This window comes from Sorex araneus, chromosome 1, assembly GCF_027595985.1.
Source record: "Sorex araneus isolate mSorAra2 chromosome 1, mSorAra2.pri, whole genome shotgun sequence".
NCBI lineage: Eukaryota > Metazoa > Chordata > Mammalia > Eulipotyphla > Soricidae > Sorex > Sorex araneus.
Genome location: NC_073302.1, coordinates 192,343,354 through 192,368,657, shown reverse-complemented (window position 1 = coordinate 192,368,657; position 25,304 = coordinate 192,343,354). Strand labels below are relative to the sequence as shown.

Below are 25,304 nucleotides of genomic sequence, written 5' to 3'. Positions count from 1 at the left end.
TAAAATGAGCAGATTTAATAAGCTAAAAAAATACTTTAGCGCCGTCTCCCTCAGGAGGCAGCGACAGCCTGCCCACGGCACCTCGGCACGGACGCCAGAGAGGGGGACACCGGGCAGGCTCACCGGGGCACGGCGGGGTCCGGGCCAGCACTGTCTGCAGCAGCATCCACGGCAGTGGCCCCGGCACTGTCCACAGTGGTGTCCATGGTGGTGGCAGCATCCCCGGCACTGTCCACGGTGGTGTCCATGGTGGTGGCAGCATCCCCGGCCCTGTCCACAGTGGTGACCACGGCGGCGTCCCCGGCTCTGTCCGCAGCAGCGGTGTCCCCGGTGGCGGTGTCCATGGCAGTGTCCGCAGCCGGGTCCGCGGCGGCGTCCGAGGCAGCACCCTCCGGCGTGGCCGGGTCGGGGCCCCCTGCCCGCCCGTCGGCCAGCGCGTCCAGCCCCATCATGCGCAGGTAGTGCAGCCGCTCGTTCTTGGGCACGAAGGTCCGCAGGGACGTCTTCCCCCGCCAGCCGCACAGCACGATGGGGCACTGTAGCGTGTCCGGCCTCCTGCGGGCGCACGCGGTCAGCCCGGCCACGGCCCCCATGGACGCTGCCCGCGCACCTCCAGGGTCACACCGCCAGGCCAGCAGCCCTGCCCCATCCGTGGTCACTCCCTGCCCCCGTCCGTGGTCACTCCCTGCCCCCGTCCGTGGTCACTCCCTGCCCCCGTCCGTGGTCACTCCCTGCCCCGTCCGTGGTCACTCCCTGCCCCGTCCGTGGTCACTCCCTCGCAAGTCCCATCCTGGGCCTCCGTCACACAGCTGTGTCCACCTTGAAGGAGAGACCGAGACCCCCGCAGGGTCCCCCGAGGCCTCTGGGCACCCACCCCCGCCCCGCTCAGCCTCACTCACGTGGGGTCCGGCTCGTACTTGAGGACGACGCTGCCCTTGGCTGGAGAGAAGAGGCTCCGTTAGGCCCCGCCCGCGGCCGCCCGCCCAGGCTCGGCCCCGGGGCCACTCACTGAGCTCCTTGGCCTGCCTGTGCGTCTCGCCGCTGAGCTTGCGGAAGAACGGGTTCTCCTGCGTGAGCAGCACCTGCACGTCCTCCAGGGACACGTGGATGATCCTCGAGTGGATGAAGGGGTACAGCGTGTAGATGCCCTGGGGGCACAGCCACGGTGACCCGGGATGCCGAGTGTGGGCCACACGCGCACACACACATATGCACGGAGGTGCAGACACACGCAGGGGTCCCGTGCATGTCCCTGTGTGCACTCACGCACATACACACGAACATACGTGTGGAGGCACAAACACGCACGGGGGCACACGCATGTCCCCAAGTGCAACACACGCACACACGTGCACACACGCGCGCACACACACTCCGGGCACCTCCTGGGCCAGGCGGAAGGCACAGTCGAACTCCTCCCCACTGTTGTTGCGGCACCAGACCTTGATCCCCGTGTTGATGACCTGCGGGGATGGCAGGGCCGCGAGGGGAGGAGCCTCAGGAGCCCGAAGGGAGGGAGCAGGGCGGGGCGGTGGGGAGCATGGTGCTGGGGGGCACGGCAGTGAGGGAGCAGGGCGGTGGGGAGCACAGCGGTTAGGGGAGCACGGCAGTGAGGGGAGCAGGCGGAGGGGAGCACGCGGTGAGGGGAGCACGGCGCGCGCCCGACCTTCATCCTCTGGCTGTTGTTGAGCAGGAGGCTGCGCAGCGCCCGGGACACCATGTACAGCTGCCGCTTCTTCCCCTCCGTGGTGCGCGTCAGCAGGTTCGCCTTCGGGAACGAGGGGTCCAGCGCGTAGAACTTCCTGCGGGGCGGCAGCCGGTGACCTCGTGCCCGCGGGCTCAGGACGCCCCCGGGAGGCCGGGCCGGGACCTACTGGATGGGCGGGAAGAGCGGGTCGTCCTCCGGGATGAACACGAACGGGTCCTCCTTGAAGCCGAACACCTTCATCTTCTTGGAGGGCGGCGGGCTGCAGGCAGGCCGTGTCACCCGTGCCGGCCCCGGTCCCACACCGCCCGCCCGCCCGGCCACGGGCTCTTACCCGCACACGCCGTCTCTCCTGCCCCCGTCACTCTCCACGCCCTCGGGACTCGCCGAGACCCCGGCGTCGGGCAGCCCTGGCTCCGGCTCCGGCTCCGGCTCCGGGTCCGAGGGGCCCGCAGCCTCCTGTGGGCCTGCTGTGGGCCCCGCGGGACTCGGCTGGACACAGGCCCTGGGCTCGCCGGCGCCCCCCTGCACCTGCACAGGGAGCACGTCGGTGCCCGGGCAGTGCCACGGGGCCCAGCTCTGACGGACAGCCTGTGCCCTGCTCACGGCCAGTACCCGCAGGCGGCAGCGAGGACGCAGCCGAGGGCCTCTGGGACGGCAGCGCCCGGCCCCTCGTCCCCGAGCGCGGAGGCCGCAGGACGCTGTCTGCCTGTGAGCACCAGTGCCCCGGCTCTGGCCACCGCCTGCCCCCCTGGGCTCTGCAGGGCCCGACCCGTACGTGCACCTGGACAGGGGCCCGCCCAGCGCGCAGTCCGGGGAGGGCCCTTCCGGGGGCCGGGGTGGGGCCCCGCAGGAGGCCAGGGGCCCGTGGAGGAGGGGAGGGTCTCCCCGACCGCCCCCGGGAGCCCATGGGCCGAGGTGGGCTCAGGGGGTCTGCAGCTCCTCAGCAGGAGGGTGTGGCCCGAGCTGAGAGCTTCCTCTGCACCGGGACCCCCGGCCGGGAAGAGCACACGGGGAGGGCGCCTGCCGCGCATGGGCCAACCCGGGTTCAACCCCTGGCCCCTCCAGGATGATCCTGAGCACAGAGCCAGGAGCAAGCCCTGAGCACCAGTGGGTGTGGCCCAGAGAAAGGAAACAGAAACAGAAGCCAAAGGGGCCGTGCGGGCGGGCAGGCGCCGACAGACACGCGCGCCTTGGGCTCACCTTGGGCACACGCCTGTTCCAGGGCATGGCGGCCGTCTTCGCCAGGACGGCCACAAAGAAGCCGCCGGTGTTCTGGTGGTGCGGCAGGATCCGCAGGCTGGGAGCCAGAGCCACAGTCGGCGCCTGCCCGACATGCCCTGCCCGAGGCCGGCTGGGCTCCGGCCCCCGCGCCCCCGTGCCCAGGACGGGGCGGCCCCCCCAACCCCCCCCAGCCCGCTCACCAGCGCTCCAGGTGCATGGCCCGCAGCTTCTCCGGGTCGCTGGGGGGGAACATGGTGGGCCGGATCTGGGTGTGCCGGCTCTGGGGGACGTCACCCCACTCCGCAAACCACTGGCCATCCTTGGTCATCACCTGCGGCCGGAGGACAGGGGGCTGCAGCTCAGACGCAGCCCGGCCGCTCTGGCAGGGAACTCAGGGGTCAGCCCACGGCCCGGGGCCCGGTCATACGCCCACAGGAGCACCTTCTCCCTGAACAGGAGGCCCGGCAGAGCACTCTGCCTTAGAGCAAGACTCCCACGAGAAAGAGAAAAATCCAACCCCGTCAAAAACGGAAAGAACAGACACTTCCTTGAAGAAGAAACGCCAACGGCCAAAGGGCCCATGAAACAGTGCTCTTCATCACTAGTCTCCAGGGAGACCCGGGATCTCGGTCAGTGCTGGGGGACCGGCCCAGCCGTCCCGGGAAGCGGTAGGGGTGTTCCTGAGGAATCCAGGAACTGAGCTTCCACTTGAGCCAGCAACCCCTTGCCCTGAGAAAGGCCAGTCAGGCAACTGCACCTTCCAGAGGCCGCAGCGAGGCCGGCGCTGCAGGAACCCACAGTGTGGGACGGAGGCTCGGCCCCACACGGGGAGTCAGTGCCCGGGGGCGGTAGGGGGCCGTGGTCAGCGCCCACCTTCCAGCGGCTGAGTCCCGGCATCCAGCGCAAGCCCGGCAACTCGGAAGACACGTCCACGAGCTCCAGGGCACCTGGGGGTGTGAGCGGAGACGTCCCCTGGGCGAGGGCAGGCACCAGCCCCTCACGGGGACGCCAGCAGGGCCCAGGTGCAGAGAGCGAGGGACCGCGGGAGCAGCGGCGGCCAAGCCCAGTGGCCGGGGGCGCCCAGTGGACAGAGAGGTCAGCAGGGCCCGCCGGCTCCCGCCCCCTCTGAGGACAGCCTGGCCTCGTACACGGCCCACGCGCCTCCTGAGCTCGCTGTCGGGCAGACAGCAAACGTGCCCAGGTACCCCCCGGCTCCTGCGGGCACAGGGCCCTGCTCACCCTCGCTCTTCTCCAGCAGGGCGGCGATCACGGCCTCGTCCTCGATGGGGTTGAGCGAGCAGGTGGAGTAGACCATGCGGCCGCCCTGCGCCAGCTGCTCGGCGCCCCGCGTGGCGATGCGGAGCTGCAGGCTGCGGACGGACACCAGGTCACCGGGCAGCCACGGGGGCCGCGCCCACGGGCGCCGAGGGAAACCCGTGCCGCCCATCCACTGAGAGACGGCGAAAAGCCAGACTCGATTCCGCAGCCGGAGCTCACAGCCAGGTGCTCCCAGAGACTCTCCGTCTCTCTACCTGGAAACTCGTTTCTCTGTCCAGGGACCCGCCTGCGGGCTCAGCGCTGCCTCCTGTGCCCAGGGATCCCGGTGCCGGGGCTTGAGGGGCCCGGTCACGGTGCCAGGGGCCACACCCGGGCCGGCTGGGCAGCCCCTTGGCGCGGTGGCCTCTCGCGGGGCGGCCTGGGAGCTGGGCGGTCAGCTCCGTAGGAGCATCTACGCCAACGCTCACGAGTGTGGCCCAGACTGGCCGGAGCCGTCTGTGCGAGCCTCGGCCTGGACGCTACACGGAGGAGCACTGGGCTGAGAGCACAACACACTGCCGGGCGGACAGGAAGCTCCAGCTGAACCGGGGGGTTTTCTTCCCCCCAGCTCTATTTTTGGGCTGCCCCAGGTACCTGGGGGCCTGAGGTGCTGGCGGCGGACCCTGGACGGCATGCGCCAACCCGAGCCACCTCCCACCCGGCCCGGCGGCTTCCAAGGGCCGCCAGAGCGTTCCTCCACGGGCCTCCCGCCCGCCTTCAGGCGCGTCCCAGGGGCTCCCAGGGTCGAGTGTCGGGGAGGAAGGCGAGGCGGGCGGTGAGGGCGGCTCAGGGAGCTGCTTCTCCCGTGTCCCGGCCAAGCGCACACGGGTCGTGTTTCCAAGCGGGCCCGAGTGCGGGGTCGTGCCGGCAGCCCCACTGGGCTCATGGCCAGGCCCTCCCCGGGTCCCTCTCGGGCCCAGCCACGCGGGCACGAGCCTCTGGAGCCACAGCGGGCACGGAAAAGCCCTCCCACAGAGAAGCAGGCGCCGGCCGTGACTGCGCCGTCTGGCCCTCGTGGGCCAGTGCTCGGAGTCCCGGGAGCCCAGGGAGGCCGCGCTCACCCGTGCAGCTGCAGGCTGTTGAGGGTGGACCACTTCTTCCAGACGTCGATGTTCTTCCGCATGGTGCCGTCCCCGCTGGAAGCAGAGCCGAGCACGCCCTGAGCACGCGCCGCCCGGCACGGCGCCCGCCGCCAAGGGCGAGGGCAGACCGCGCCTTCCCGCCCGGCCAGCAGGCCGGCCCAGCACGGAGAGACCTGCGGCGAGTGCCGTGGGCTGTGGCCGAGGCCCCGCGTGCGTCTCCGGGGGGTCTGCCCGGCCCCGGCCCAGGCGCCCTCTGGGTACAGCTCCGCAGGTGCTCAGTGTCCCCTGGCCAGACTCAGCAGTGCTCAAGGTCACTCCCAGGGGCTTGAACCTGGGCCCACACGCTGGGTGATACCCTGAGCTCTGCGCTACCCCGCGGGGCCACCCCCAGGCACCCCAGGAACCCGCTCCCAGGCCCAGGCTCGGGACCTGCAGCCACGCCCGCTCCGAGGGTCCCGACTCCAACCCACGAGGCCGCCGACAGACACAGACTCGGGCGCCGGGGGCAGGGCCGGGGCAGCGCAAACCGGAGGCCCCGGCGGCAGTACCTGCAGGGCACGTCGCAGAGGATGCGGTCGTAGAAGAGCGTCTCCTTGCGGCCGTCCACGTCGATGCAGAGCCGGGGGATGCAGGACGCGTCGTGGTTGACCACCATGATGCAGGGGCTGCCCAGCCGCTTGGCCTGGTGCACCAGCAGGTAGCAGCGCTTGTTGTCCACGTCGTTGGCGATGACGAAGCCCTCTGGGGGGGGCGGGGCCGGTGAGGGCGGCAGGGCCCCTCCACGGCCCTTCCATGGCCCCCGCCCCGAGCTCCCGCCCCCTCCCCTCACGCCTGGTCCCCCCACCTCCGACCAAGGGGACACAGGTCGAACGCCAGCAGCCAACACTGCCCAACGCCCGCCCCCGTCCAGGGAGTGGGGTCGCTCCTGCTGGCACCAAGGGTCCCCTGGGGCAGGAAAGGGCCTTGGGAGCAGCTGGCGGCAGACCGAGGCCTCCGGGGGCAGAGCTGGCGCGGCTGCTGCAATGCAGCCGGGGCGCCGAGGGGGACGGGTGGGAGACCCGGCCGGAGGCACCTCCAGGCCCCGCGACACCCCCCCACCGGGAACCAACACCCCAGGTCGTGCGTGACACCGGGACACCCCCAATGGCTGGGACGGGGCCGGAGGGGCCGGGGCCAGCAGCCCGGAGGACACTGGGCAGCCCCCGCGAGCCCACACCCACCCGGGAAGGGCACGTTCATGTCGGCATGCAGCATCTCGATGAGCTGGGTGGTCTTCGAGCCGGGTGCCGCGCACATGTCTAAGATCTGGGGGGGCAACAACAGTCCCGCTCTCAGGAAGACCACGTCCACGGCCGGCCGGCACTCAGGCGTCCCCTCCCCCCACTCCCCGGGGCACCAGCCGCAGCCCCAGGAAGCCCCCCGCCCGCCCACCCGCCCTACCTTGTGGTGGGGGTGCGCGTCGAGCAGCAGCGGGGGGATCATGCTCACGGCCTCCTGGCGGCTGATGTTGCCCTGAGCAAGGAACGTCCCGGGAGTCGGGGGAGGCTCGCCCGGCTCCAGGCCCCACTCAAGGCACCCCCTCGCCCACGTGCCAGGCCTCACGGCACAGGTGCGAGCCGAGGTCTGGGAGCTGAGCCTTGGGGCCCACCGGGCCTCTCCTGCACCCCGCCCAGCTGTCAGGCCACAGCCGGGCCTCAGGGCACCCCTGTGCGTGGACAGAGACGGGGAAGGGGGGGGACAGTGAGGAGGGAGGGCTGAGGGGGGCCCCAGTGCGTTGGTGGGTGGCGGGCCGGGGGGCGGGGAGCAGAGGGCTCCTCGGGAACAAGCTCTCCCGGCACTGGCGGCGTTTCCTGGGCTGGGGGACAGGACGCCCGGGAAGGCCTGCCCAAGGGGCAGAGCAGGGCAGCGGGAAGAAGGGAGTCTCCCCGGATGGGCAGGAACGACCTGGCCGAACCCCACAGTGTCCTCAGGACACGGGCCCGTCCCGAGACCGACTTACAGACTCGGTCTCGCTGACCAGGAACTGGTGGAACTTCTCCAGCTGCGGGGACTTCCTCAGGATCTTCCGGCTCAAGTTTGTGTGCCAGGCGAGCTCCTCAGGGTACCTGGCGGGAAGGGACGCGAAGGGGGGCATGAAGGGCCACAGCCCCGGGCAGGCCCCACCCGCGCAGAACCCCGGGCCTCGAGCAGCCAGTCCCGGAGACCTTCCTGGCGGAGCCGCTCAGGGGGCCACTGGCATCCCGGGCCCAGGACTCGGCCTGCCTGCTCCCCTCCCGTCACCCGTCTCCGTGATGCACAGGCGACCACAGCCCCGGTCTCGGATGCTCCCAGCCCTGCTGAGCTGTCCACACCTCTCCAGCCCGCGTCCAGGAGACAGGGCGGGAGTGACAGGACACGGCACCCCTCAGGGCCCATGACCCCTGGGCATCCCCAGATGTGGCCGAAACGCACGACTTGAGGAGATGCAACTTCACAGCGGGGTGAGAACCGCCCTCCCGAGAACCTCCCGCTCGCCCGCCAAGCCCAGGACACTCGGGGCCGTCAGAGCTGCAGAAATCGCCCCGATGTCAAGTGAGCGAGACGAGCCTTCGGCTGACCAAGGCGGCCTCACGGGCCCTTGCAGTCTGTCAGCAAGGCCGAGGCTGTCCCCTGTGGTCAGCAGGGGCGGCCAGAGCACACTCCCGGGGATGCTGGCGGCCGCTGACGGCGCCGGAGCCAGAGTCCCGCCTGGGGAGACCCTCAACCCCCACCCGGCAGCCTCAGGGTCCAGAAGCCGGGCCGGGTGTGCTCGCTGAGGCTCCAAGCACACAGGCCACGGGCGGGGCCAGCAGAGGCCCCTCTTGGTGCCCCCCGCCTGCACCAGCCCGCAACCTGCCCGGAAAGCCCACTCAGCAACAAGCAGACCGCCGGCCTAAAGCTGCAAACTGGCCATCTCAGAAACGCAGCTGATGACGGGCCTTTCTGTTCCCATCCTGGCGGTCTCCGGGCTCTCAGCACCAGGGGAGCCCGGCCCATCTGTGGCAGGATCTCCAAGGGGCCCGGGGAGCAAAGCAAACCGGCCTCGTTCGCAACCACTCAAGGGGACCCCCCCCCCCAGGAAGAGGAAGGCAGCACCCCTGGAGTCAACCCTCAGCAGTGGCCAGAAGGTACTGCCTCGACTGGCCTTTCCAGAACCAGCACAGACAACGTTTCGGGGTGCCCCCAGCCCTGCAACGCTCTGTTCACTTGCACTGAAAAGTGCACTGTTGTTTTAAAGGCTCCCGGTTCTTTAAAATTCACGGGGAGCACAGTCCGAGGAGCCTACACACCCAAACTGAGCAGGTCCCTGAGGAAACGTGCCCAGGGGGACATGGAAGGAAACCGCGTGCTGCGTGCGGGCATGGTGCCCAGACGAGAGCAACCCAGCGGCCCGAGCCATCCCGGCCAGGCGGGATGAACGGCTCAGACCGTGGGAACTGCGTGCACAGCATCGCGGGTGGAAGCGTGTCCTGCCTCTCTGCAGAGGACAGCGGGGCAGTGCCAGGGAACGGGAGGCCGGTTCTGACACCTACCAGCTCAGGGGCTGTGGAACGTCGACCTTCTGGCCGTCCACCTCCAGGTCCTCCAACTCCTTGAAATACTTGTTCTTCAAGCAGTGGAGAATCTCCTTGGCATGGCTATTGAGAGACGAGGGTCAGGGAGCCCCCTGGACTCAGTGTGCCTCTTGGCAAACTGGACACGACCCGTCTTGGGTCATGAGCCACGCAGCAAGTGGGAGGCCCCTGCCTTGTAGGCGGCCCACCTGGGCTCAATCCCAGACGCGGGATAGGGTCCCCTGGCCCCCCGGGGAGTGAGCCTTGAGTGCAGAGCCAGGGGTCGGCCCAGTCGCGCCCTCCCTGCAGCTTCTCTGCCCTTCCACGCTTAACCCTCCAGCCCCGTGGGTGAGGGCGGATCCCAACGGCACCTCCTTTCTCCCCACTCTCCCGCGGCCCCATTTCGGATCTGCACATCACCTCATGAGGTCGGAACCACGACAGGGAAATCGTGTTTGTTTTACCGTCTGGGGCCCACCCTGGTGGGGCACGGGGCAGAGCAGCCCACACTGTGCGCGGTCCTGTCCGCCGGAGAGGCTCGTGTTTTTCCTTTTGGGGTCACACCCGGTGACACTCAGGGGTTACTGGGGGGGGGGCTCTGCACTCAGTAGCTCCTCCCGGCGGCGCTGGGGGACCAGATGGGACCCCGGGAGGGCGGCCGACACCCTCCCCGCTGTCCGGCGGCCGCGGCACCGCCCTCCCGGCAAAGCTTAGAGCAGACCCGGGTCCCCCCGGCCGCCCGCGCACCTCTTGTAGCCGGTGATCCTGAGCGTGGCCGGGAGCGGCTCCCGCAGCGCGCCCATGAACTGCTCCCACTCGCCGTCGGGCACGATGCCCAGCTCCTGGTAGTAGTGCTCGAAGAGCTTGTTCTCCTTGACGATCTCGGGGTAGCCGCCGTCCCAGCCCTGCGGAGCCGGGCGTGAGCGCGGGGGCCGGGGGGCCGGGGAGGGGGCCCGCCCGCCCGGCCGCCCGGCCGCCCGCCCCCGCCTACCGCGCCGCGCCGCCCGCCCGCCCGGCCGCCGTCCTCCTCGCCCCGCTGCTGCTGCTGCTGCTGCTGCAGCCGCCGGGCCCGCGCCCGCCGCCCCATGGCCCACGCGGCCGAGCACGCCGCCCAGACAGCCCGTGCCGCCAGCGCCGCGGCCGCACTTCCGGGCTGCACGCGAGGCCCCCGCGCCGGGGTCGGCCGCGGCCCCGCCTGCAGGACCCCGCCGAGAAACCGGCCAAGAGCGCGGCCACCCGTGTTCTTCGGAGATGCGCGCGGGGCAGGGGCTGCGCCGACCGCCTGGGGCTGGGAGGAAGCTCCACACTGGGCCCCTACATCAGTTCCACGAGGCGGCGAGCCCCGCGCGACACGCAGGCAGATTTACGGACAGCCGCGGGCCGCGCGTGCGCGGAGAAGCGACGGGCGTGCCCATCCCCAGAGGCGCCCCGGCCCGGCGGGCCCCGCCCACCCGTGGTGGCCCCGCCCATCTGTCTGGCCCGGCTCGGGTGGCCCCGCCCCATCTTGCTTGCCACGCCCCTAGGTGTCCCGCCCACCCATGGTGGCCCCGCCCTATCCGGATGGCCCCGCCCACCCGCGCTGGCCTTCCGCGGTAACTCCGCCCTATCAAGCTTTCCCCGGGCCCTGATGGCCCCGCCCACCCGCGCTGGCCCCACCCCCGCCCCGCCCCGGCGCCGGGAGCGCCCGCCGACCCCGCCCGGGATGCGCGCGGCGGTGCAGGTGCGTCCCCGCTGCCCAGGTGCCCGCCGTGACCGCGCCTCCCGCCCCCGCGCCCCGGCGCCCTATATGTGGACCGCCCGGGCATGGGGCGGCCCCGAGGCGGCCGGCGATGGAGCTGGAAGAGCGGCGCGCGCTGGGCCTGCTGGCCGCCCTGCTGGCCCTGCTGGGCTGCCTGGTCTTCGCGCTGCTTCAGGGCAGGGTCAAGACCTACGGGCGCCACGGGTCGCGCCGGGGCCCCTGGGTGCTGCCCGCGCGCCTCTCCTGGGTCCTGCAGGAGCTGCCCTCGCTGCTCGCGCCCCTCGCCTGCGCCTGCTCCCCCGCCGGCCGCCTGCACCACTGGCCCAACCGCCTGCTCCTGGCCATGTTCGTCCTGCACTACGCGCACCGGTAACGGCCGGTCCCGCCCTGCCGCCGGGTCCTGTCCCGCCGCCGGGGGTCCCCGCCCTGCCGCCGGGGTCCCTGCCCCTGCCGCCGGGGGTCCCTGTCCTGCCGCCGGGTGCCCCGTCCCTACCGCCGGGGGTCCCCGCCCCTGCCGCCGGGGGTCCCTGCCCCTGCCGCCGGGGGTCCCCGCCATCTCGCCAGGGGTACCCCGTCCCTCCCGCTGGGGGTGCCCCGTCCCTGCCGCCGGGGGTGCCTTTCTCCTGCCGCTGGGATCCCGTGCCCCTCCGCTCTTCCCTCGCCGGGGATCCCCTGTACCTGCCGCCGGAGTCCCTGCCCCTCCCGCCCGGGGGTCCCCCTCTCCTGCTGCCGGGGGTCCCCTGCCCCTCCCCACCCCCGCCGACCCCCTGCTCTGCGCCCTCTAGGCCAGGACCCGCCTGCCCGGGCTCCCGCGGTCTCCGTGAGCCACTCTCCAGCCTCTGCACAAGATCCCCCTTTCCTCCTTCCTTCCCTGCAGCCCTCCCCGGGCCCTGGTCCTCTTTCGGAATGGGGGGGGGGCAGGCTGTCTTCCCCCCCCCCCCGCACCCTCCCGGCTCAGGGCAGAGCTTACAAGTAAGAATTGGTCTGGAGATGGAGCGATGCTCACACAGGACCGGAAGGGAAGCGAAAAGTTTGCTGTGACTTCTCTTGGGGGGGGAGGAGGGCCTGCCCCCCTCCCTCGGTGCTCTGGGGCCCGGAGCCGCCACCCGCCTGCCTGTCAGAAGCCCTCGTGCCCCTGCGCTGTCCCGGGCCTGCCTTGTGGGTTTGATCTGCAAGGCTGCAGCCCTGTGTGGGCACTGGAACTCGGAGTGTGGGTGAGGCCCTCGGGGGCCGTGGCCTTTGGGCTCCTGGGGGCGGCCTGTCTCTGCTGGGCGCAGTGCTTACTCCTGGCCAGGCCTCCTGCCTGCAGCTGGACCCACTGTCCTGGGCTGCGCCCGCGCGGCTGGCACAGGGGCCCCCTGGCACCGTCCAGTGCTGTGTCTGCCCCTCTGCCATCTGGTTCCAGTCTGAATCGTGCGTGCGTGTGTGTGTGTGTGTGTGTGTGTGTGTGTGTGCGCGCCTGCGCTTGGCCCCCACCTGTCACGGCACACTCTGCCCCCCAGACTCTGCAGGGGGGCCCTGACCCCAGGCCCCAGCGGGTATTGATCACCTGGCCTGGCTGATCAGGTGGCATGGGAGCTGCCCGGGGCCCCTGCAGGCGTCTCTGGGCCCCCTGAATGCTCCCTGCTGGGTCAGTGCAGGGTGCGCCACCGAGGGAAGGGAGAAGGGCCCGCCTGGCCTGGCGCCCGCAGCTGGCGCTCGGCAGGGAGGCGCAGGGGAGCCTCAGACACTGGACTCTGGCTCGGGGCTGAAGTCTCTCCCCAGGAGGCCAGACTGGCTTGCTGGCGGCCGGGGCTGGGCCCTGGCAGAGGGAGGGTCCCGGCACCCTCATCTCCCTGAGTGTCCCCAGCAGCGCTGGCACTGGAACCGGCTGATTCCTGCAGCAAAGGCCAGCCGAGGCCCAGGGGCACCAACGCTGACCATGCCCAGAGGGATGAGACTGAGGGCCTGGCCCTGGCTCGGGGTCACTGCCGGAAAAGGCCCTTCTACCGGGAAAGCGCCCCGAGGGCAAACCCCGCATAACTCTCCACGGCTGCTCTCGGGAACCTGCGCCTCCCCTCGCCCCTGGATGCCCCTGGACGCCCCTGAATGCCCAGACCGCCTCCCTGCCTCGGGTCCCAGCCTGCTGTGCCGCGGCTGGGCCCTGCTCCCGTTGCTGGCCATTCCAACACATACCAAATTAAATCAACTTTTTTTTTTTTTTAATTCTGAAAATGTGGCTAATGGTCACTTGGCTATTCGGTCTATCCTAGGGGAAGGACCCAAGGGCTGGAAGGAATGGCCCCTGGGCAGCTCGACCAGGCCTCTGCTGCCTGCCCGGGATGCCCCCCAGGGTTCACGTGTGTGTGTGTGTGTGTGTGTGTGTGTATGCGCACTCGCGCATATGTGTGTGTATGTGTGTGTGTGTGTGCGGGGGTTGCGTTCTTTGGAACTCCTGGGCTGGTTGTCTCTGAAGCAGCAGATGTCACCAGACACCTCCCCTGTGCGACTGGGGACATTTAGCTTTCCCCACTAGGACAGATAAGCTTTTTCCAGTCTGCAGTTTATTTATTCAAGGGTTATTTGACCCAAGTCTGCATTCTTGGGAGTGAGCCGGGGGCATCCAGCGCTCTGCGTGGGTTTCAGACCCACGGCCTGGACCCCGGGGAAAGGCAGCCCCTGGCGGCTGGGTGGGCGAAGCTTGGGGCTGGGGGCTGTCGTCTGCAGAGCGGGGAGGTCTGGTGCCCGTGACAGCGCCCCCTGGAGGAGGAAAAGAGAAGGGGCATGTGTTTGCTGGGGGTTTTGCGGGGGTGGGGGGGGGTGGACCCCATACTCCTGCTCCTGTCTGTCCAGGAAACCTTCGGGGGCACCCAACACAGGGCCCCGCTCTGGCCTCAGTGCTCACAGCTTCCCGTTCAGATGTCCAAGTTGCTTGTTTGGGTTTTTGGGTTTTTGGGGGGTTTTGCTTGTAACACCGGTGATGCTCAGGGGTTCCTCCTGGCTCTGCACTCAGGAATTACTCCTGGCGGTGCTCAGGGGACCCTATGGGATGCTGGGAATTGAACCCGGGTTGGCCGCATGCAAGGCAAACACCCTCCCCACTGTGCTATCGCTCCAGCCCCAGATGTCCAAGTTGCTTGTGGACAAACAGGCTCTTGGGGGTGGGGGTGAGGGGTGCTCCCGAGCAGTGCTCAGGCGCCCTGGGGCCTGCGCTGGTGAGGCCCTGCTGATCTGGGAGGCCGCTGGTGACCAGCAGGTCCACAGTCACTCGCACCCTTGCCGGCGCCCCGAGCTGTCTCCCCACTGGGCCTCGGGGGAGCCCGGAACTCCTGGGGCCAGGCAGGAAAGGAAGGCAGGGGGTGAGCACTGTCCCCGAGCACAGGCCCAGCTGTGCGGTGGTTGAGGACCCCAGACCACACTCGCCTGCCCCCAGCACCCCACCCTCCCCGGGCTGGACATTGCCGCCCCTGCTGGCCACCCCGCTCCCCCTGAGCCACACGGCCACCAGCACTGGCTGTCCCCGCCTCACCCTCCCACGTGACCGTCTCTAAGAGCAGGTTCTGCCCCTACCTGTCAACACGGGTGTGACTGCCCCCCCCCGGCCAGGCCCCGCCATGGGGCAGTTTCCAGGCCGCACGGGAGGCCAGTTACGGCATCCACCTCATGCAGAGACCCGCGGGGGCACCAGGCACCTGCTGTACCAGGGGTCCCCGTGGCCGCGAGGAGGGGGGAGGGCACCCACGGAGCCCACGTGACTGTGCGGAGCAGGGAGGGGGTCAGGTCCTGGGTCCCCGGCGCCTGTTGCAGCTCGGGGAGCCGCGGGGCTTCTGTGTGCCCCAGTCATCGGGAAGGCGCCTAGCGCACGGGCCGATGGCAGCGCGTTGGGGCTCTGGGTTCCGGCCCGACGCTGCCCCGCACGCACTGGCGCTGGAGCAGTGCAGCCCAGGCCCGAGTGCCACTGACTGGGTCGGTGCCAGGCGTGAGGTGGGCGCGGCCGCCCCTGGTTTGGCCCGGCGGGGGAGGGCAGGAGGCGCCCCGGCCAGAGGCTGGCACTTGCCTGCTTTGGTTCCCCCAGCCGCGCCCTCATCTCTTGGGAGATTGCAGGGACCCGCCCCGGGTGAGCAGGCCCGGAGCAGACGACAGAAAGGGCAGCGTCTCCCGCACACGGTACTTGTCGCTGTGAACCGGTGACCGTCAGCGGGAGACACTTGGTCGGGGCCCAGGTGTCTTCATCACCCGGGCTAGACTTTCCGCTCCGAGGGCCTCAGTCTGTGCTTCGCACGTCCCTCCCCGGGCTCTCTCTGGGGGATTCCTCCTGCAGGGAGCAGAGACGCACAGTACCAGCACCCGCCCGCGGCCTTCCGCCTCTAAGGGCCCACACGCCGCCCGGCAGTGCAGCGCCTGACCCGTCTGCCCGGCAGGAGGTGGTGGCAGCTGTGACACCTGAGGTCGGCGGGTGTCCCAGAGCCGACTTCCTCGCACCCCAGGGCACCCCGCCACCACCCCGGCACGCACGGGAGAGCACACAGCACACACACAGCACACAGCACACAGAGCACACACAGTACACACACAGTGCACACAGCACACACATAGCGCACACACAGCACACACATAGCGCACACAGAGCATACACACAGCACACACAGCGCACACAGCACACACACAGCACACAGCGCACAGAGCACACACAGTACACACACAGTGCACACAGCACACAGCGCACAGAGCACACACAGTACACACACAGTGCACACAGCACACACAGCGTACACAGCACACACATAGCGCACACAGAGTATACACACAGCACACACAGTGCAAGCACAGCACACACACAGCACACACAGTGCACACAGAGCACACAGTGCACACACAGCACACAGCGCACACAGCACATACACAGCACACACAGCACACATAGCGCACACAGCGCACACACAGCGCACACAGCACACACAGAACACACATAGCGCACACAGAGCATACACACAGCACACACAGTGCAAGCACAGCACACACAGCACACACAGTGCACACACAGCACACAGTGCACACACAGCACACACACACAGAACACACAGTGCACACAGCACACAGCGCACACACAGCACACAGCACACACACAGCAGACACACAGCACACAGTGCACACACCCGCTGAGCTGTGGAACAGAAGCCTCTGTGGGTCCCAGGGCTCAGAGGGGCTGCGCTTCCCCCGCTTCCTGTCATCATGGGCTGGGGCGGTCACTGCCCCTGGCCCGTCCTGGCACTGCCCTGTGTCCTGGCAGAGAGCCGGGCCCTGGACAGGGCCAGGAACTCCCGCCCGGTCCCAGGGAAGCCCTCTGCTGCAGGCCATGGGGAGACCAGGCGAGCGAGTCTCCTGCGTGTCCTGGTGGGCTCCGGGGGTCCCGCCCACACGGCCGGGCCCCACCGCCCGCCACCGCCCTCACCTCTTCCCAAGAGGCCACAGAGACGTGGTCCAGCGTCTGGTCGGTGCCCAGCTCCTCTCTCTGGGGGTCCTTCCGAGCCCCCACAGTCACTCCCCTGCTCGGGTCACACGCAGACTCCAAACGCGCTCAGCTCCCACCCGTAAGGAGCCTTCTGGAAACCCCCTGGAGACCCCTGACCCCCGAGACCCCTGCATGCTCTCTCCCGCCTCCCCCCCTCCCCGCCAGCTGCCCCCGTGAGGGTGTTCAGGGCTGCCCGCAGTCGCCAAGGGGCCCGCAGAGGTTGGCGCTGTGCCCCTGCCCACTCCACAGACGCGGGTCCGGCTGGTGGCCCCAGCCTGAGGGGGAAGCGTCTCCGGGCAGCCGTCCCCCCCACCCCCCCTGGAGAGCCAGAGCCCGCGAGGGCGTCCCTGGGAGCCCTCTGCAGGCTGCAGGGCCTGTGTTGTGGGGACGGGGGACCCCGGTGCTTCCCGCCCTGTCTGGTGGGTTCAGCGGGGGGTGGGGCGGGGGTCTCACGTAGCGCGCCCCCCCTCCCCCTGCACCTCGGCCCTCCCCGGCTCCCGGGAGCAGGAGTCCCAGAGGGGGGCGATGAGGACAGGCAGACCCTGCGTTTCCTCCTGCCGCCCCGGCTGAGCCTGCTCTGTCCCTGAGGCCTGGCCCCGCCCCAGCCACTCTGCCTGGCCCGGGCCGGCCAAGTCGCCTCTGCTTCTCCCCCCAGGTCCCTGGTCTTCCCGCTGCTGATCCGAGGAGGCAAGCCCGTCCCGCTCGAAATCTTCCTGGGGGCTGCTCTGTTCTGCGCCTTTAACGGCTACCTGCAGGGCAGGTACCTGAGCACGTACGCCGTGTACCCCGACGACTGGCTCACCGACCCCCGCTTCCTCCTGGGTGAGTAGCCCGAGGGCGTCAAGTCCTGTTCCAGAAGCTCCCGGTGAGAGCTCAGGCAGAACCGCAGAGCCTGTGCTCTTCCCGGAACGGCGTGCCCGGGGGCAGGTGGCCAGGCCCTGGGGCAGGACTGGCCCACTCAGGCCCCAGGCACCGGCCCGGGGAGAACCCCCAGGCGGCAGCAGGGGTCCGAGGGACAGGCCGAGACCTGGGCAGGCGCCTGCACCATCAGGCCGCCTCTTTTTGTCCGGGCGTGGGCAGATGCCTGAGCAGCGGCCCCTCCCGGCAGGGCCCCCGGCACCAGCCCGAGTCCACGGCAGGTTTGCAAAGTGAGTTCAGAGATGGTGTCACCGTGACGGCTTGTGCTGATTCCTGCACATGTTTCGTAAGCGAAATACATTGGGATAACTCTAACATTGGGAGTTCTGCGTGCACACATGCGTGCGCGCTCGCGCACACACACACACACACACACACACAAAACTCAGAAGCATTAACCTTCATTGCAGCACAGTTCACAATAGCCAGAATCTGGAAAGGGCCCGAGACTAGGTAACTGGGTCAAGAAACTTTGGTACATCTATGCAGGGGCACTGCGCAGTGCTAGGAAAAGGGAAGTCGTGGCTTGTCCACGGACGGACTTGGAGAGGATCATGCTGAGTGAAGTCAGAGGAGGACACACACAGAATGACTGCACTCGGCCACAGGATACTGGAAACAAAATAGTGTGAAAAATACCCAAAGACAGGGCCGTGGCAGGAAGCTCGCCCAAGGGGTGGGGGGAGAGTGCAGTTAGGACAGAGAAGGTGATGACGATAGTCGGAAATGATCGCTCTGGGTGAGAACTGGGTGCTGAAAGGAGGGAGAGATATACATGATACCCCTTCAGTAACAGTATTGCAAACCACAGTGCCTACGAGACAGAGAGAGAGAGAGAGAGAGAGAGAGAGAGAGAGAGAGAGAGAGAGAGAGAGAGAGAGAGAGAGAGAGAGAGAGAGCCCCTTGGATGGAGGTACGAGTTTGCAGTGACGGGCTGAGCAGGAAATAGGAAATCTTGAGATGGGGGGGGGGCGGTACCGGCGCTGCTCCCCGCCCAGACGAGACCCCGAGCAGCTGCCCACGAATGGCTCTTCTGCTCCTGAACGGCCATGATCCCAGAGGCACGCAAACCAGTTTCAGAACCCAGCGGCCTCTGGCAGAAATCACTCTCAACTTAATTACTAAAATAGCAGAAATCCAAAATTATATGCTCTTCACTCTCAGCAATAGAGAAAAAAATGATCAAATAATACCTTTTCGGCAGGTCTGATTGTTGGGGGAAAATTCCAAATAATAATAGTGGGTTTTCTGTCCAAACATTGAATGTAATCAAAGTAAAGTGAGAATAAAGTGGAAATCATCAGCCACACAGGCAGGGTGGGGGTGGGAGGGGGGGTTATACTGGGGTTCTTGGTGGTGGAACGTGTGCACTGGTGAAGGGATGGGTGTTTGGTCATTGTATGACTGAGACCTAATCCTGAAAGCTTTGTAACTGTTCTCACGGTGATTCAATAAAAAAAAATTTTAAAAAGAAAGGGAGGGAAGGAGAGACGGAGGGAGGGAGGGGGGAGGGGGAGGGAAGAGAGAAGAGGGGGAGAGGATAGGGAGAGAGGGAGACAGAGAGAGAGAGACTGGGAACACTGAGGGGACAGGTGCAATGGTGAGGGGATGTGTGTTGGAACACTGTATAGACTGAAACTCAAGCATGAACAACTTAGTAACAGTGTAGCTCACGGTGATTAAAAAAAAAGCATTAGCCACCAGAGAAACACTGCAGAAGAGTTCAGAAACCTGGCCAGGGCTCCATCTATCCAGAAGGTTCTTCCACACAGTCCTGGAGTGCGGGGCCGTCTCTGCCGGCAAGCCAGCCCCCCGGCTCCATGGCCAGCGCCCACGGTGGGGGGGGGGGCGCTGCTTCCCAGGGCTCACACGGGCCCCAGGAGGGACGGAGGGAACATCCGGAACCCCCCTGCTGTGGGCTGCCCTGAGAAGCCTGAAGGCGGGTGCCCTGCCACGCCACGTGTGCAGCCTTTCCGCTGCTGAGCGCTGAGCCTTGGGACTCTCCGGGGTCCGGTGAGCCATCCTCAGACACGGGCGCCGGGCCGAGCCGTCCCCCGAACACTTCCCAAACCTGCGCTGGCTTCCCGTGAAGCTCCCCTCCACCTTTTGCCTTTCTGGCATAGTTACCGGAGGGGCCAGGGCCAGTCTCTTGGCGATGAAGACCCCCGTCACCATGCTGACGGGATGTGAGGGACGGGAGCTGAAGGGTCTGCTGGGGCGGGGCTGGGAGAGAGAGGGGCGTCAGCAGGGAGCAAGGGGGCGCCTCCCGTGGGGAGGGAGAGCCCGCCTGCCTTCCCTCTTTCCTTCCTTCCTTCCTTCCTTCCTTCCTTCCTTCCTTCCTTCCTTCCTTCCTTCCTTCCTTCCTTCCTTCCTTCTCCCTTCCTTCCTTCCTTCCTTCCTTCCTTCCTTCCTTCCTTCCTTCCTTCCTTCCTTCCTTCCTTCTTCCTTCCTTCCTTCCTTCCTTCCTTCCTTCCTTCCTTCCTTCCTGCCTTCCTGCCTTCCTGCCTTCCTTCCCTTTCCCTCCTTTCCTCCTTCCTTCCTTCCTTCCTTCCTTTCTTAAACCACCATGAGGTGCACAGTTACAAAATTGTTCAAGATCCAGGTTTCAGTTACAGTGTTCCAACACCCATCCCATCACCATTACACAGTTCCCACCACCAGTGTCCCGTTCCCCTCCCACCATTGCCCACCCTCCAGTCTCAAGTCTCTCTCTCCCCCTCTCTCTCTCCCTCTCCCTCTCTCTCCCTCTCTCTCTCTCCGTCTCTCCCTCTCCCTCTCTCTCCTTCTCTCTCTCTCTCTCCCTCTCTCTCTCTCTCCCTCTCTCCCTCTCTCTTACCCTCTCTCTCTCCCTCTCTCCCCCCTCCCCTCCCCCATTATGGTCTGCAGCACAGGTACTGAAAGGTCATCGTGTCTGTCCCTTTCCCTCTTTCCCGCACTCAGTTCCTGTCCAGAGTGACCATTTCCAGCTCTCATCTTCACACCAGTCCCTCTCTGTCCTAACTGCTGTCGCCCACCATCTGTGGGGGCTTCCAACCGTGGGCCAGTCCTTCTGGCAGAGGAGAGTGTTCAGGAGAGAAGAGGGCCTGGCTGAGTCCAGGGACCTGAATACTGTTTATCCTGATAGGACCTGGCAGGATTTCACCTCTGCCCACTGCCCGTGGAAAACTGGTCCATCCGTCCACGGAGAGCCGTCCATGGAGAGCTGGTCCTTCCGTCCATGGAGAGCTGGTCCGTCTGTCCATGGAGAGCTGGTCCGTCTGTCCATGGAGAGCTGGTCCATCTGTCCATGGAGAGCTGGTCTGTCTGTCCATGGAGAGCTGGTCCATCTGTCCATGTCTCCATGGACATGGAGAGCTGGTCTGTCTGTCCATGGAGAGCTGGTCCGTCTGTCCATGGAGAGCTGGTCTGTCTATCCATGGAGAGCTGTTCATCTGTCCATGGAGAGCTGGTCCATCTGTCCATGGAGAGCTGGTCTGTCTGTCCATAGAGAGCTGTCCATCTGTCCATGGAGAGCTGGTCCGTCTGTCCATGGAGAGCTGGTCCATCTGTCCATGGAGAGCTGGTCCATCCGTCCATGGAGAGCTGGTCCATCTGTCCATAGAGAGCTGGTCCATCCATCTGTGGAGAGCTGGTCCGTCTGTCCATGGAGAGCTGGTCTGTCTGTCCATAGAGAGCTGGTCTGTCTGTCCATGGAGAGCTGGTCTGTCTGTCCATGGAGAACTGGTCTGTCTGTCCATGGAGAGCTGGTCCGTCTGTCCATGGAGAGCTGTCCATCTGTCCATGGAGGGCTGGTCCATCTGTCCATGGAGAGCTGGTCCGTCTGTCCACGGAGAGCTGGTCTGTCTATCCATGGAGAGCTGTCCATCTGTCCGTGGAGGGCTGGTCCGTCTGTCCATGGAGAGCTGTCCGTCTGTCCATGGAGCGCTGTCTGTCCGTCCATGGAGCGCTGGCTGTGCCTGTGTTGCTGGGCACGTCGTTGTGTGGCCACTCCCCTTCCCTTGGAGCAGAGCTGGTGCTGAGCCCCGGTCCCTTCCTGAGCGTGTCGGTGTCTGAGTGAACCATGTAGCTGAAGGGCCCTCGGGCAGCAGGTCCGAGCACACAGGCGGCCAGGCCCCTCTGTCTCCGGACGGGCGCTGGCCATGGCTGCGAGGGCCGGCAGCAGGGTGGGACACCAGCCCCGAGTGCACCGCCCTGGGCCAGCGCCTGGAAACGTCCATCTGTGCTTGTCCTCTAGGCTCCGTCCTGTGGCTCGTGGGCCTGCTGATAAACGTCCACTCGGACCATATCCTGAGAAGCCTCCGGAAACCGGGGGACACGGGCTACCAGATCCCGCGCGGTGGGTGCTGGGCCAGGGGCCTCCCTGGGGACGGGCTCCGCGGCGTCCTGCTTGTTCTGCTTCTGCCCAGAGGGTTTGGCGGCCTCGGCCTGCCGGCCTCCCTGCAGTGGTCTCGCCGCCCCTCCTGCTACAGGGGCTGCCCGGGCCTGGGGCCCGCGCGGCAGGACACAGCGTGAGGAGAGGAGGGGGCTCTTGACAGGGGCGCCCGGTGGCTTTGTGCGGGGCAGCGCGCCCCTCAGTGCCCCCTGGGTGGCAGGAAAGCCCCGAGACTCCTTAGTGTCCAGGCGGCCCGGCTGGACCTGCCCCCCTGGCTGCGGCCGGGCGTGGGGTCCGAGCGGCAGCTTCTGGCCAGAGGGCGCCGGCCTGGGCTTCAGGCCCGCCCGGCACCAAGGGGAAAAGCTGGAGGTTTCTGGAAGCCGCCGTGCGGGTTCGAAGGAAAGGCAGGGTTCCGAGGGGAGGGGAGCGGGGGTGTGCGCCCTTGTCTGCAGTTTCACAGCGCCCCTCCCGGCCTCCCCTCTGGGCATGCCGTGACTCATCCGCCCACCCCTTCTGGCCTGGCCCTGCCTCTGCGCTCGGCCTCCGCCCCGGGTTCGGCCAGGCAGCCTGTGATGTGGCGCCGAGCCCCGGGGACCTGGCAGCTGGCACCATGGCTGCCGAGCCAGGCCTGCAGGGTTGACTCCGGGGGCTGGGCAGAGCTGCAGGGGGAGCGGCAGAGGGTGGTGTCCGCCCGATGGGCCGTGCAGACTGGCCGAGGGGGTGGGGGCGGGAGGGTGGCTGGGACGGCCCTGCCCAGTGACCCTCCAGCCTCCTCCCTCCTCCTGGGGCCCTGGCGGCCCTGCCAGTTTGCTGTGCCCACGAGGAGGTGGCACATCTGCCCTGCTCTGCTCGGCCAGCCTCAGCCCTGCCCTGCCCTGCTCTGTGAAGCCAGCCTCAGCCCTGTCCCGCCCTGTCCTGCTCTGCTCGGCCAGCCTCAGCCCTGCTGCTCGGCCAGCCTCAGCCCTGCTGCTCGGCCAGCCTCAGCCCTGCCCCGACCTGCTCTTTGAATCCAGCCTCAGCCCTGCCCTGCCCTGCCCTGCCCTGCTCGCTGGCCTCAGCCCTGCTGTTTCCTCACAGGAGGCCTTTTTGAGCACGTCAGCGCGGCCAACTTCTTCGGAGAGCTGGTGGAGTGGGCCGGCTACGCGCTGGCCAGCTGGTCCCTGCAGGCTGGCGCCTTCGCCTTCTTCTCCTTCTGCTTCCTGTTCCCCAGGGCCAAGCAGCACCACCGGTGAGGGCCCCCCCCCCCCCCACGAGGTGTCCACTGCCTCCAGCGAGTCCAGCGGGAACAGGGCGAGGACCCTCCTCCCCGCGCCCCTCCCTCCACCGGGGGGTCCCGGGTCTGGCCCAGGCGCTGCCCGGCCTCAGGTACTCTTGTCCTGCCTCAGGTGGTACCTGGAGAAATTTGAAGACTACCCGAAGTCCAGGAGGATCTTAATTCCCTTCCTGCTGTGAGCCCGGCCCGGAGGGTCAGACAGACGCTCCCACCCGCTGCTCCCTCTGCCGGCCCGCCCCCACCTGGGCCCCCGCACGGCGCTGGGGAGGGCTGTGCCCACTGCCCTGTGAGCTCAGGCCTGCTGGGGCCAGAGCAGAGGCTGCAGGGTGGGGACAGGGAGCCCCCGGGATCTGTCCCCAGCGGGGGGGACTCCAGCCCCCACCACCGTCTCAGGTCCCAGCGCTTCTTCCTTGGGTTCTGCCTCTGGAGACACGCCGGAACCTTCCATGCTTGTCCCCTCACAGCAGGTCGGAGCCGTGAGGCGGCCTCTGCCTGCAGCTGGCCCCGGTGCTGCCTCAGTGTCCCCCTCCACACAGTGTAGACGCGGGCTCGTGGCAAACCCCGCCCCCCTCCCGCCCCCACCAGGCCGGCCTTGGCCAGGGGAAGAACCAAACGGGCAGAGGGGACGAAATGGGGTCTTGGCTTTTGAAACATCGAAAGGAGAAAAGTCCTCAGCTGGGAGACCACAGCCCCCTGCCCGGCTCCCCGGCCAGCAGCGGCACAGCCCCGGGTGGCCTGGCACGGGTGGCTGCAGAACCTTCCAGAACAGGCCTGCACTGGGGCGCCCAGGCCCGCTGAGGACCAGTGTGGGTGTGGCCCCGCGAGTGACGGGGTCCCCAGGACCCTGCAGCAGTGACAGCCTCGTCTCCTTGGGGACCCCCGAGCTGTGCAGGAGCAGGCGGGCCGCGCCCCGGGCAGGGGTTAAGGTCAAGGTCGCAGCTGTGCCCCTCGGTGCTGTCCTGGGTCACCCCCAGGCTGAGGCGAATAAAGTCCCTCTCCAGAGTCCTCTGTGTGTGCACTTTTTTTTTTTTTTGCTTTTTGGGTCACACCCAGCGATGCTCAGGGGTTACTCCTGGCTCTGCACTCAGGGATTACTCCTGGCGGTGCTTGGGGGACCATATGGGATGCCGGGGATCGAACCTGGGTCGGCTGTGTGCAAGGCAAACGCCCTACCCCCTATGCTATCGCTCCGGCCCCTGTGTGCACTTCTGTCTCCGCCGCCCTCCCCCCAGTGCTGACTGCCCGCGTGCTGCTGGCCCCGCCCCTGTCTGGTGCTGGCCTCGCCCTGCCCCACGGGGCCACCCTCCACCACACGTGCCTCTCTTGGTGTCGTAAAGTGTTCTGCACGGGGCTGGTGCCGCCAGGTGTCACTCGGGAACGAGCCTGGCTGAACTGTGGCTGCTGCGGCACCCAAGGCCAAGGCCCGGCCCCTCGTCTGTCCGTCCAGCCCCTCAGCGAGGTTCTCCCGTGCGGGGCCAGGCACGGGGCGGGCGGCGTGCAGCCACCCCTGCCCGGGCGCTCACTCATCTGTGCAGACTCCGCCTTTCCTGGAGGTGGTTTGGGGTAGACCTGGAGTGGGGGGCGGGGGTCCCTTCCCCCAGAAGAGCAGACTAGCTCCGGCCACCACGTGCGTTTCCCTGGGCAAGGGCGGGGATGGAGGACAGGTGGGAAGGTTACGGGGTCCGTGGCCCTAAGCTGCAGCTTCTATGCGGATGCACCGACGCTTCTTTCCGTGACCTGCGGTCAGTCGGCGGGTGCTTTGCTTTCACTGGGGGGTCACAGCGGGCTGCGCCCGAGGTTCTCTGCTGGCCCTTGCCAGGGGTCCCTCCTGCCGTGCCCTGGGGGACCATGTGTGCTGCGGGCTCCCCCCTGAGTCAGCTGAGCGCGAACAAGAGCAAACAAGAGTCTGACGGATGAGGCCAACAGAAAATCAAGGCCACCCTAGAAAATACCACGAAAGCCCAGGAGCCCCGCCCCGCCCCGGCTCAGCCGCTCTCCACAAAACCTGCTCCAGGCTCTGCCCTTCCAGGACCTGGGAAAGGCGCTGTCCAGAGAGGCCAGGAAGGCCAGAGGGAAGCAGGTGGCGGAGTGGCCGGACCAGGGGCCCAAACTGCTCTTGGCCCCGTAGCACCACGTGTGCTCACATCAGCACTGAGCCCGCCAGAGCCCCAGGGGCCAGGAGGGGGCCACACGGCAGTGCCCAGGGCCCGTCCCTGCGCTGGTGAGGGAAAGTGAAGCTGGGATCTATCACTAGGAAAGAGGGGAGAGGAGGGAGGAAGGAATGATGCTCAGCAGAGCCAGCCAGGCGCTACCGGGGCAGACAGCTCTGAGGGGGCTTCCAGTCCCACCGGCAGTGTTCGGGGCTGGAGCAGCCCGGGGTCTGGGGGCTCAGGGGTGAGGTGAGAGCTCAGCCATCACATGGGCCGTGGACGGACGCTGTTCCGTGATGGGGTCAGTCCCGCGTTAGACCAGAGCGTCAGGGGGAGGCGGTGGCTGGTCTGAGTTGGGATGTTCGCGCTGAGAAATGCACCGACGGCCCTCGCTCAGCTCGGAGAGGAGACGGTGTTTCCGCCATCGGGACGGAAGCATCAGACAAAGGCCTACTGTTGAGG

At 67.6% G+C, this 25,304-nt stretch overlaps 2 protein-coding genes across 4 annotated transcripts; one reads left to right on the top strand and one right to left on the bottom strand.

Moving 5' to 3' along the window:
* On the bottom strand, positions 1 to 10,180 carry NSUN2 (NOP2/Sun RNA methyltransferase 2). 2 transcript variants are annotated; one of them, XM_055132717.1, is made up of 19 exons: positions 9,892 to 10,180; positions 9,648 to 9,805; positions 8,880 to 8,984; positions 7,328 to 7,433; positions 6,769 to 6,840; positions 6,549 to 6,633; positions 5,877 to 6,069; positions 5,308 to 5,382; positions 4,169 to 4,299; positions 3,803 to 3,876; positions 3,130 to 3,260; positions 2,909 to 3,005; positions 2,040 to 2,236; positions 1,875 to 1,967; positions 1,667 to 1,802; positions 1,383 to 1,463; positions 1,010 to 1,148; positions 900 to 939; positions 1 to 555 (listed from the first exon to the last, which is right to left on the bottom strand). In XM_055132717.1, the coding sequence occupies exons 1-19, from the start codon at positions 9,985 to 9,987 to the stop codon at positions 120 to 122; spliced, it is 2,445 nt and encodes an 814-aa protein (XP_054988692.1). In that variant the 5' UTR covers positions 9,988 to 10,180; the 3' UTR covers positions 1 to 119. The 2 variants fall into 2 exon arrangements, with proteins under 2 accessions (XP_054988692.1, XP_054988697.1); XM_055132722.1 differs by lacking the exon at positions 900 to 939 and having other exon boundaries at positions 305 to 555; positions 9,892 to 10,043.
* A 387-nt stretch (positions 10,181 to 10,567) lies between these two features.
* SRD5A1 (steroid 5 alpha-reductase 1) lies at positions 10,568 to 23,697 on the top strand. 2 transcript variants are annotated; one of them, XM_055123425.1, is made up of 5 exons: positions 10,568 to 11,007; positions 16,785 to 16,951; positions 21,282 to 21,383; positions 22,497 to 22,647; positions 22,805 to 23,697. In XM_055123425.1, exons 1-5 carry the CDS (start codon positions 10,730 to 10,732, stop codon positions 22,869 to 22,871), a joined length of 765 nt encoding a protein of 254 aa, XP_054979400.1. In that variant the 5' UTR covers positions 10,568 to 10,729; the 3' UTR covers positions 22,872 to 23,697. The 2 variants fall into 2 exon arrangements, with proteins under 2 accessions (XP_054979400.1, XP_054979404.1); XM_055123429.1 differs by lacking the exon at positions 21,282 to 21,383.
* Positions 23,698 to 25,304: the final 1,607 nt, after the last annotated feature.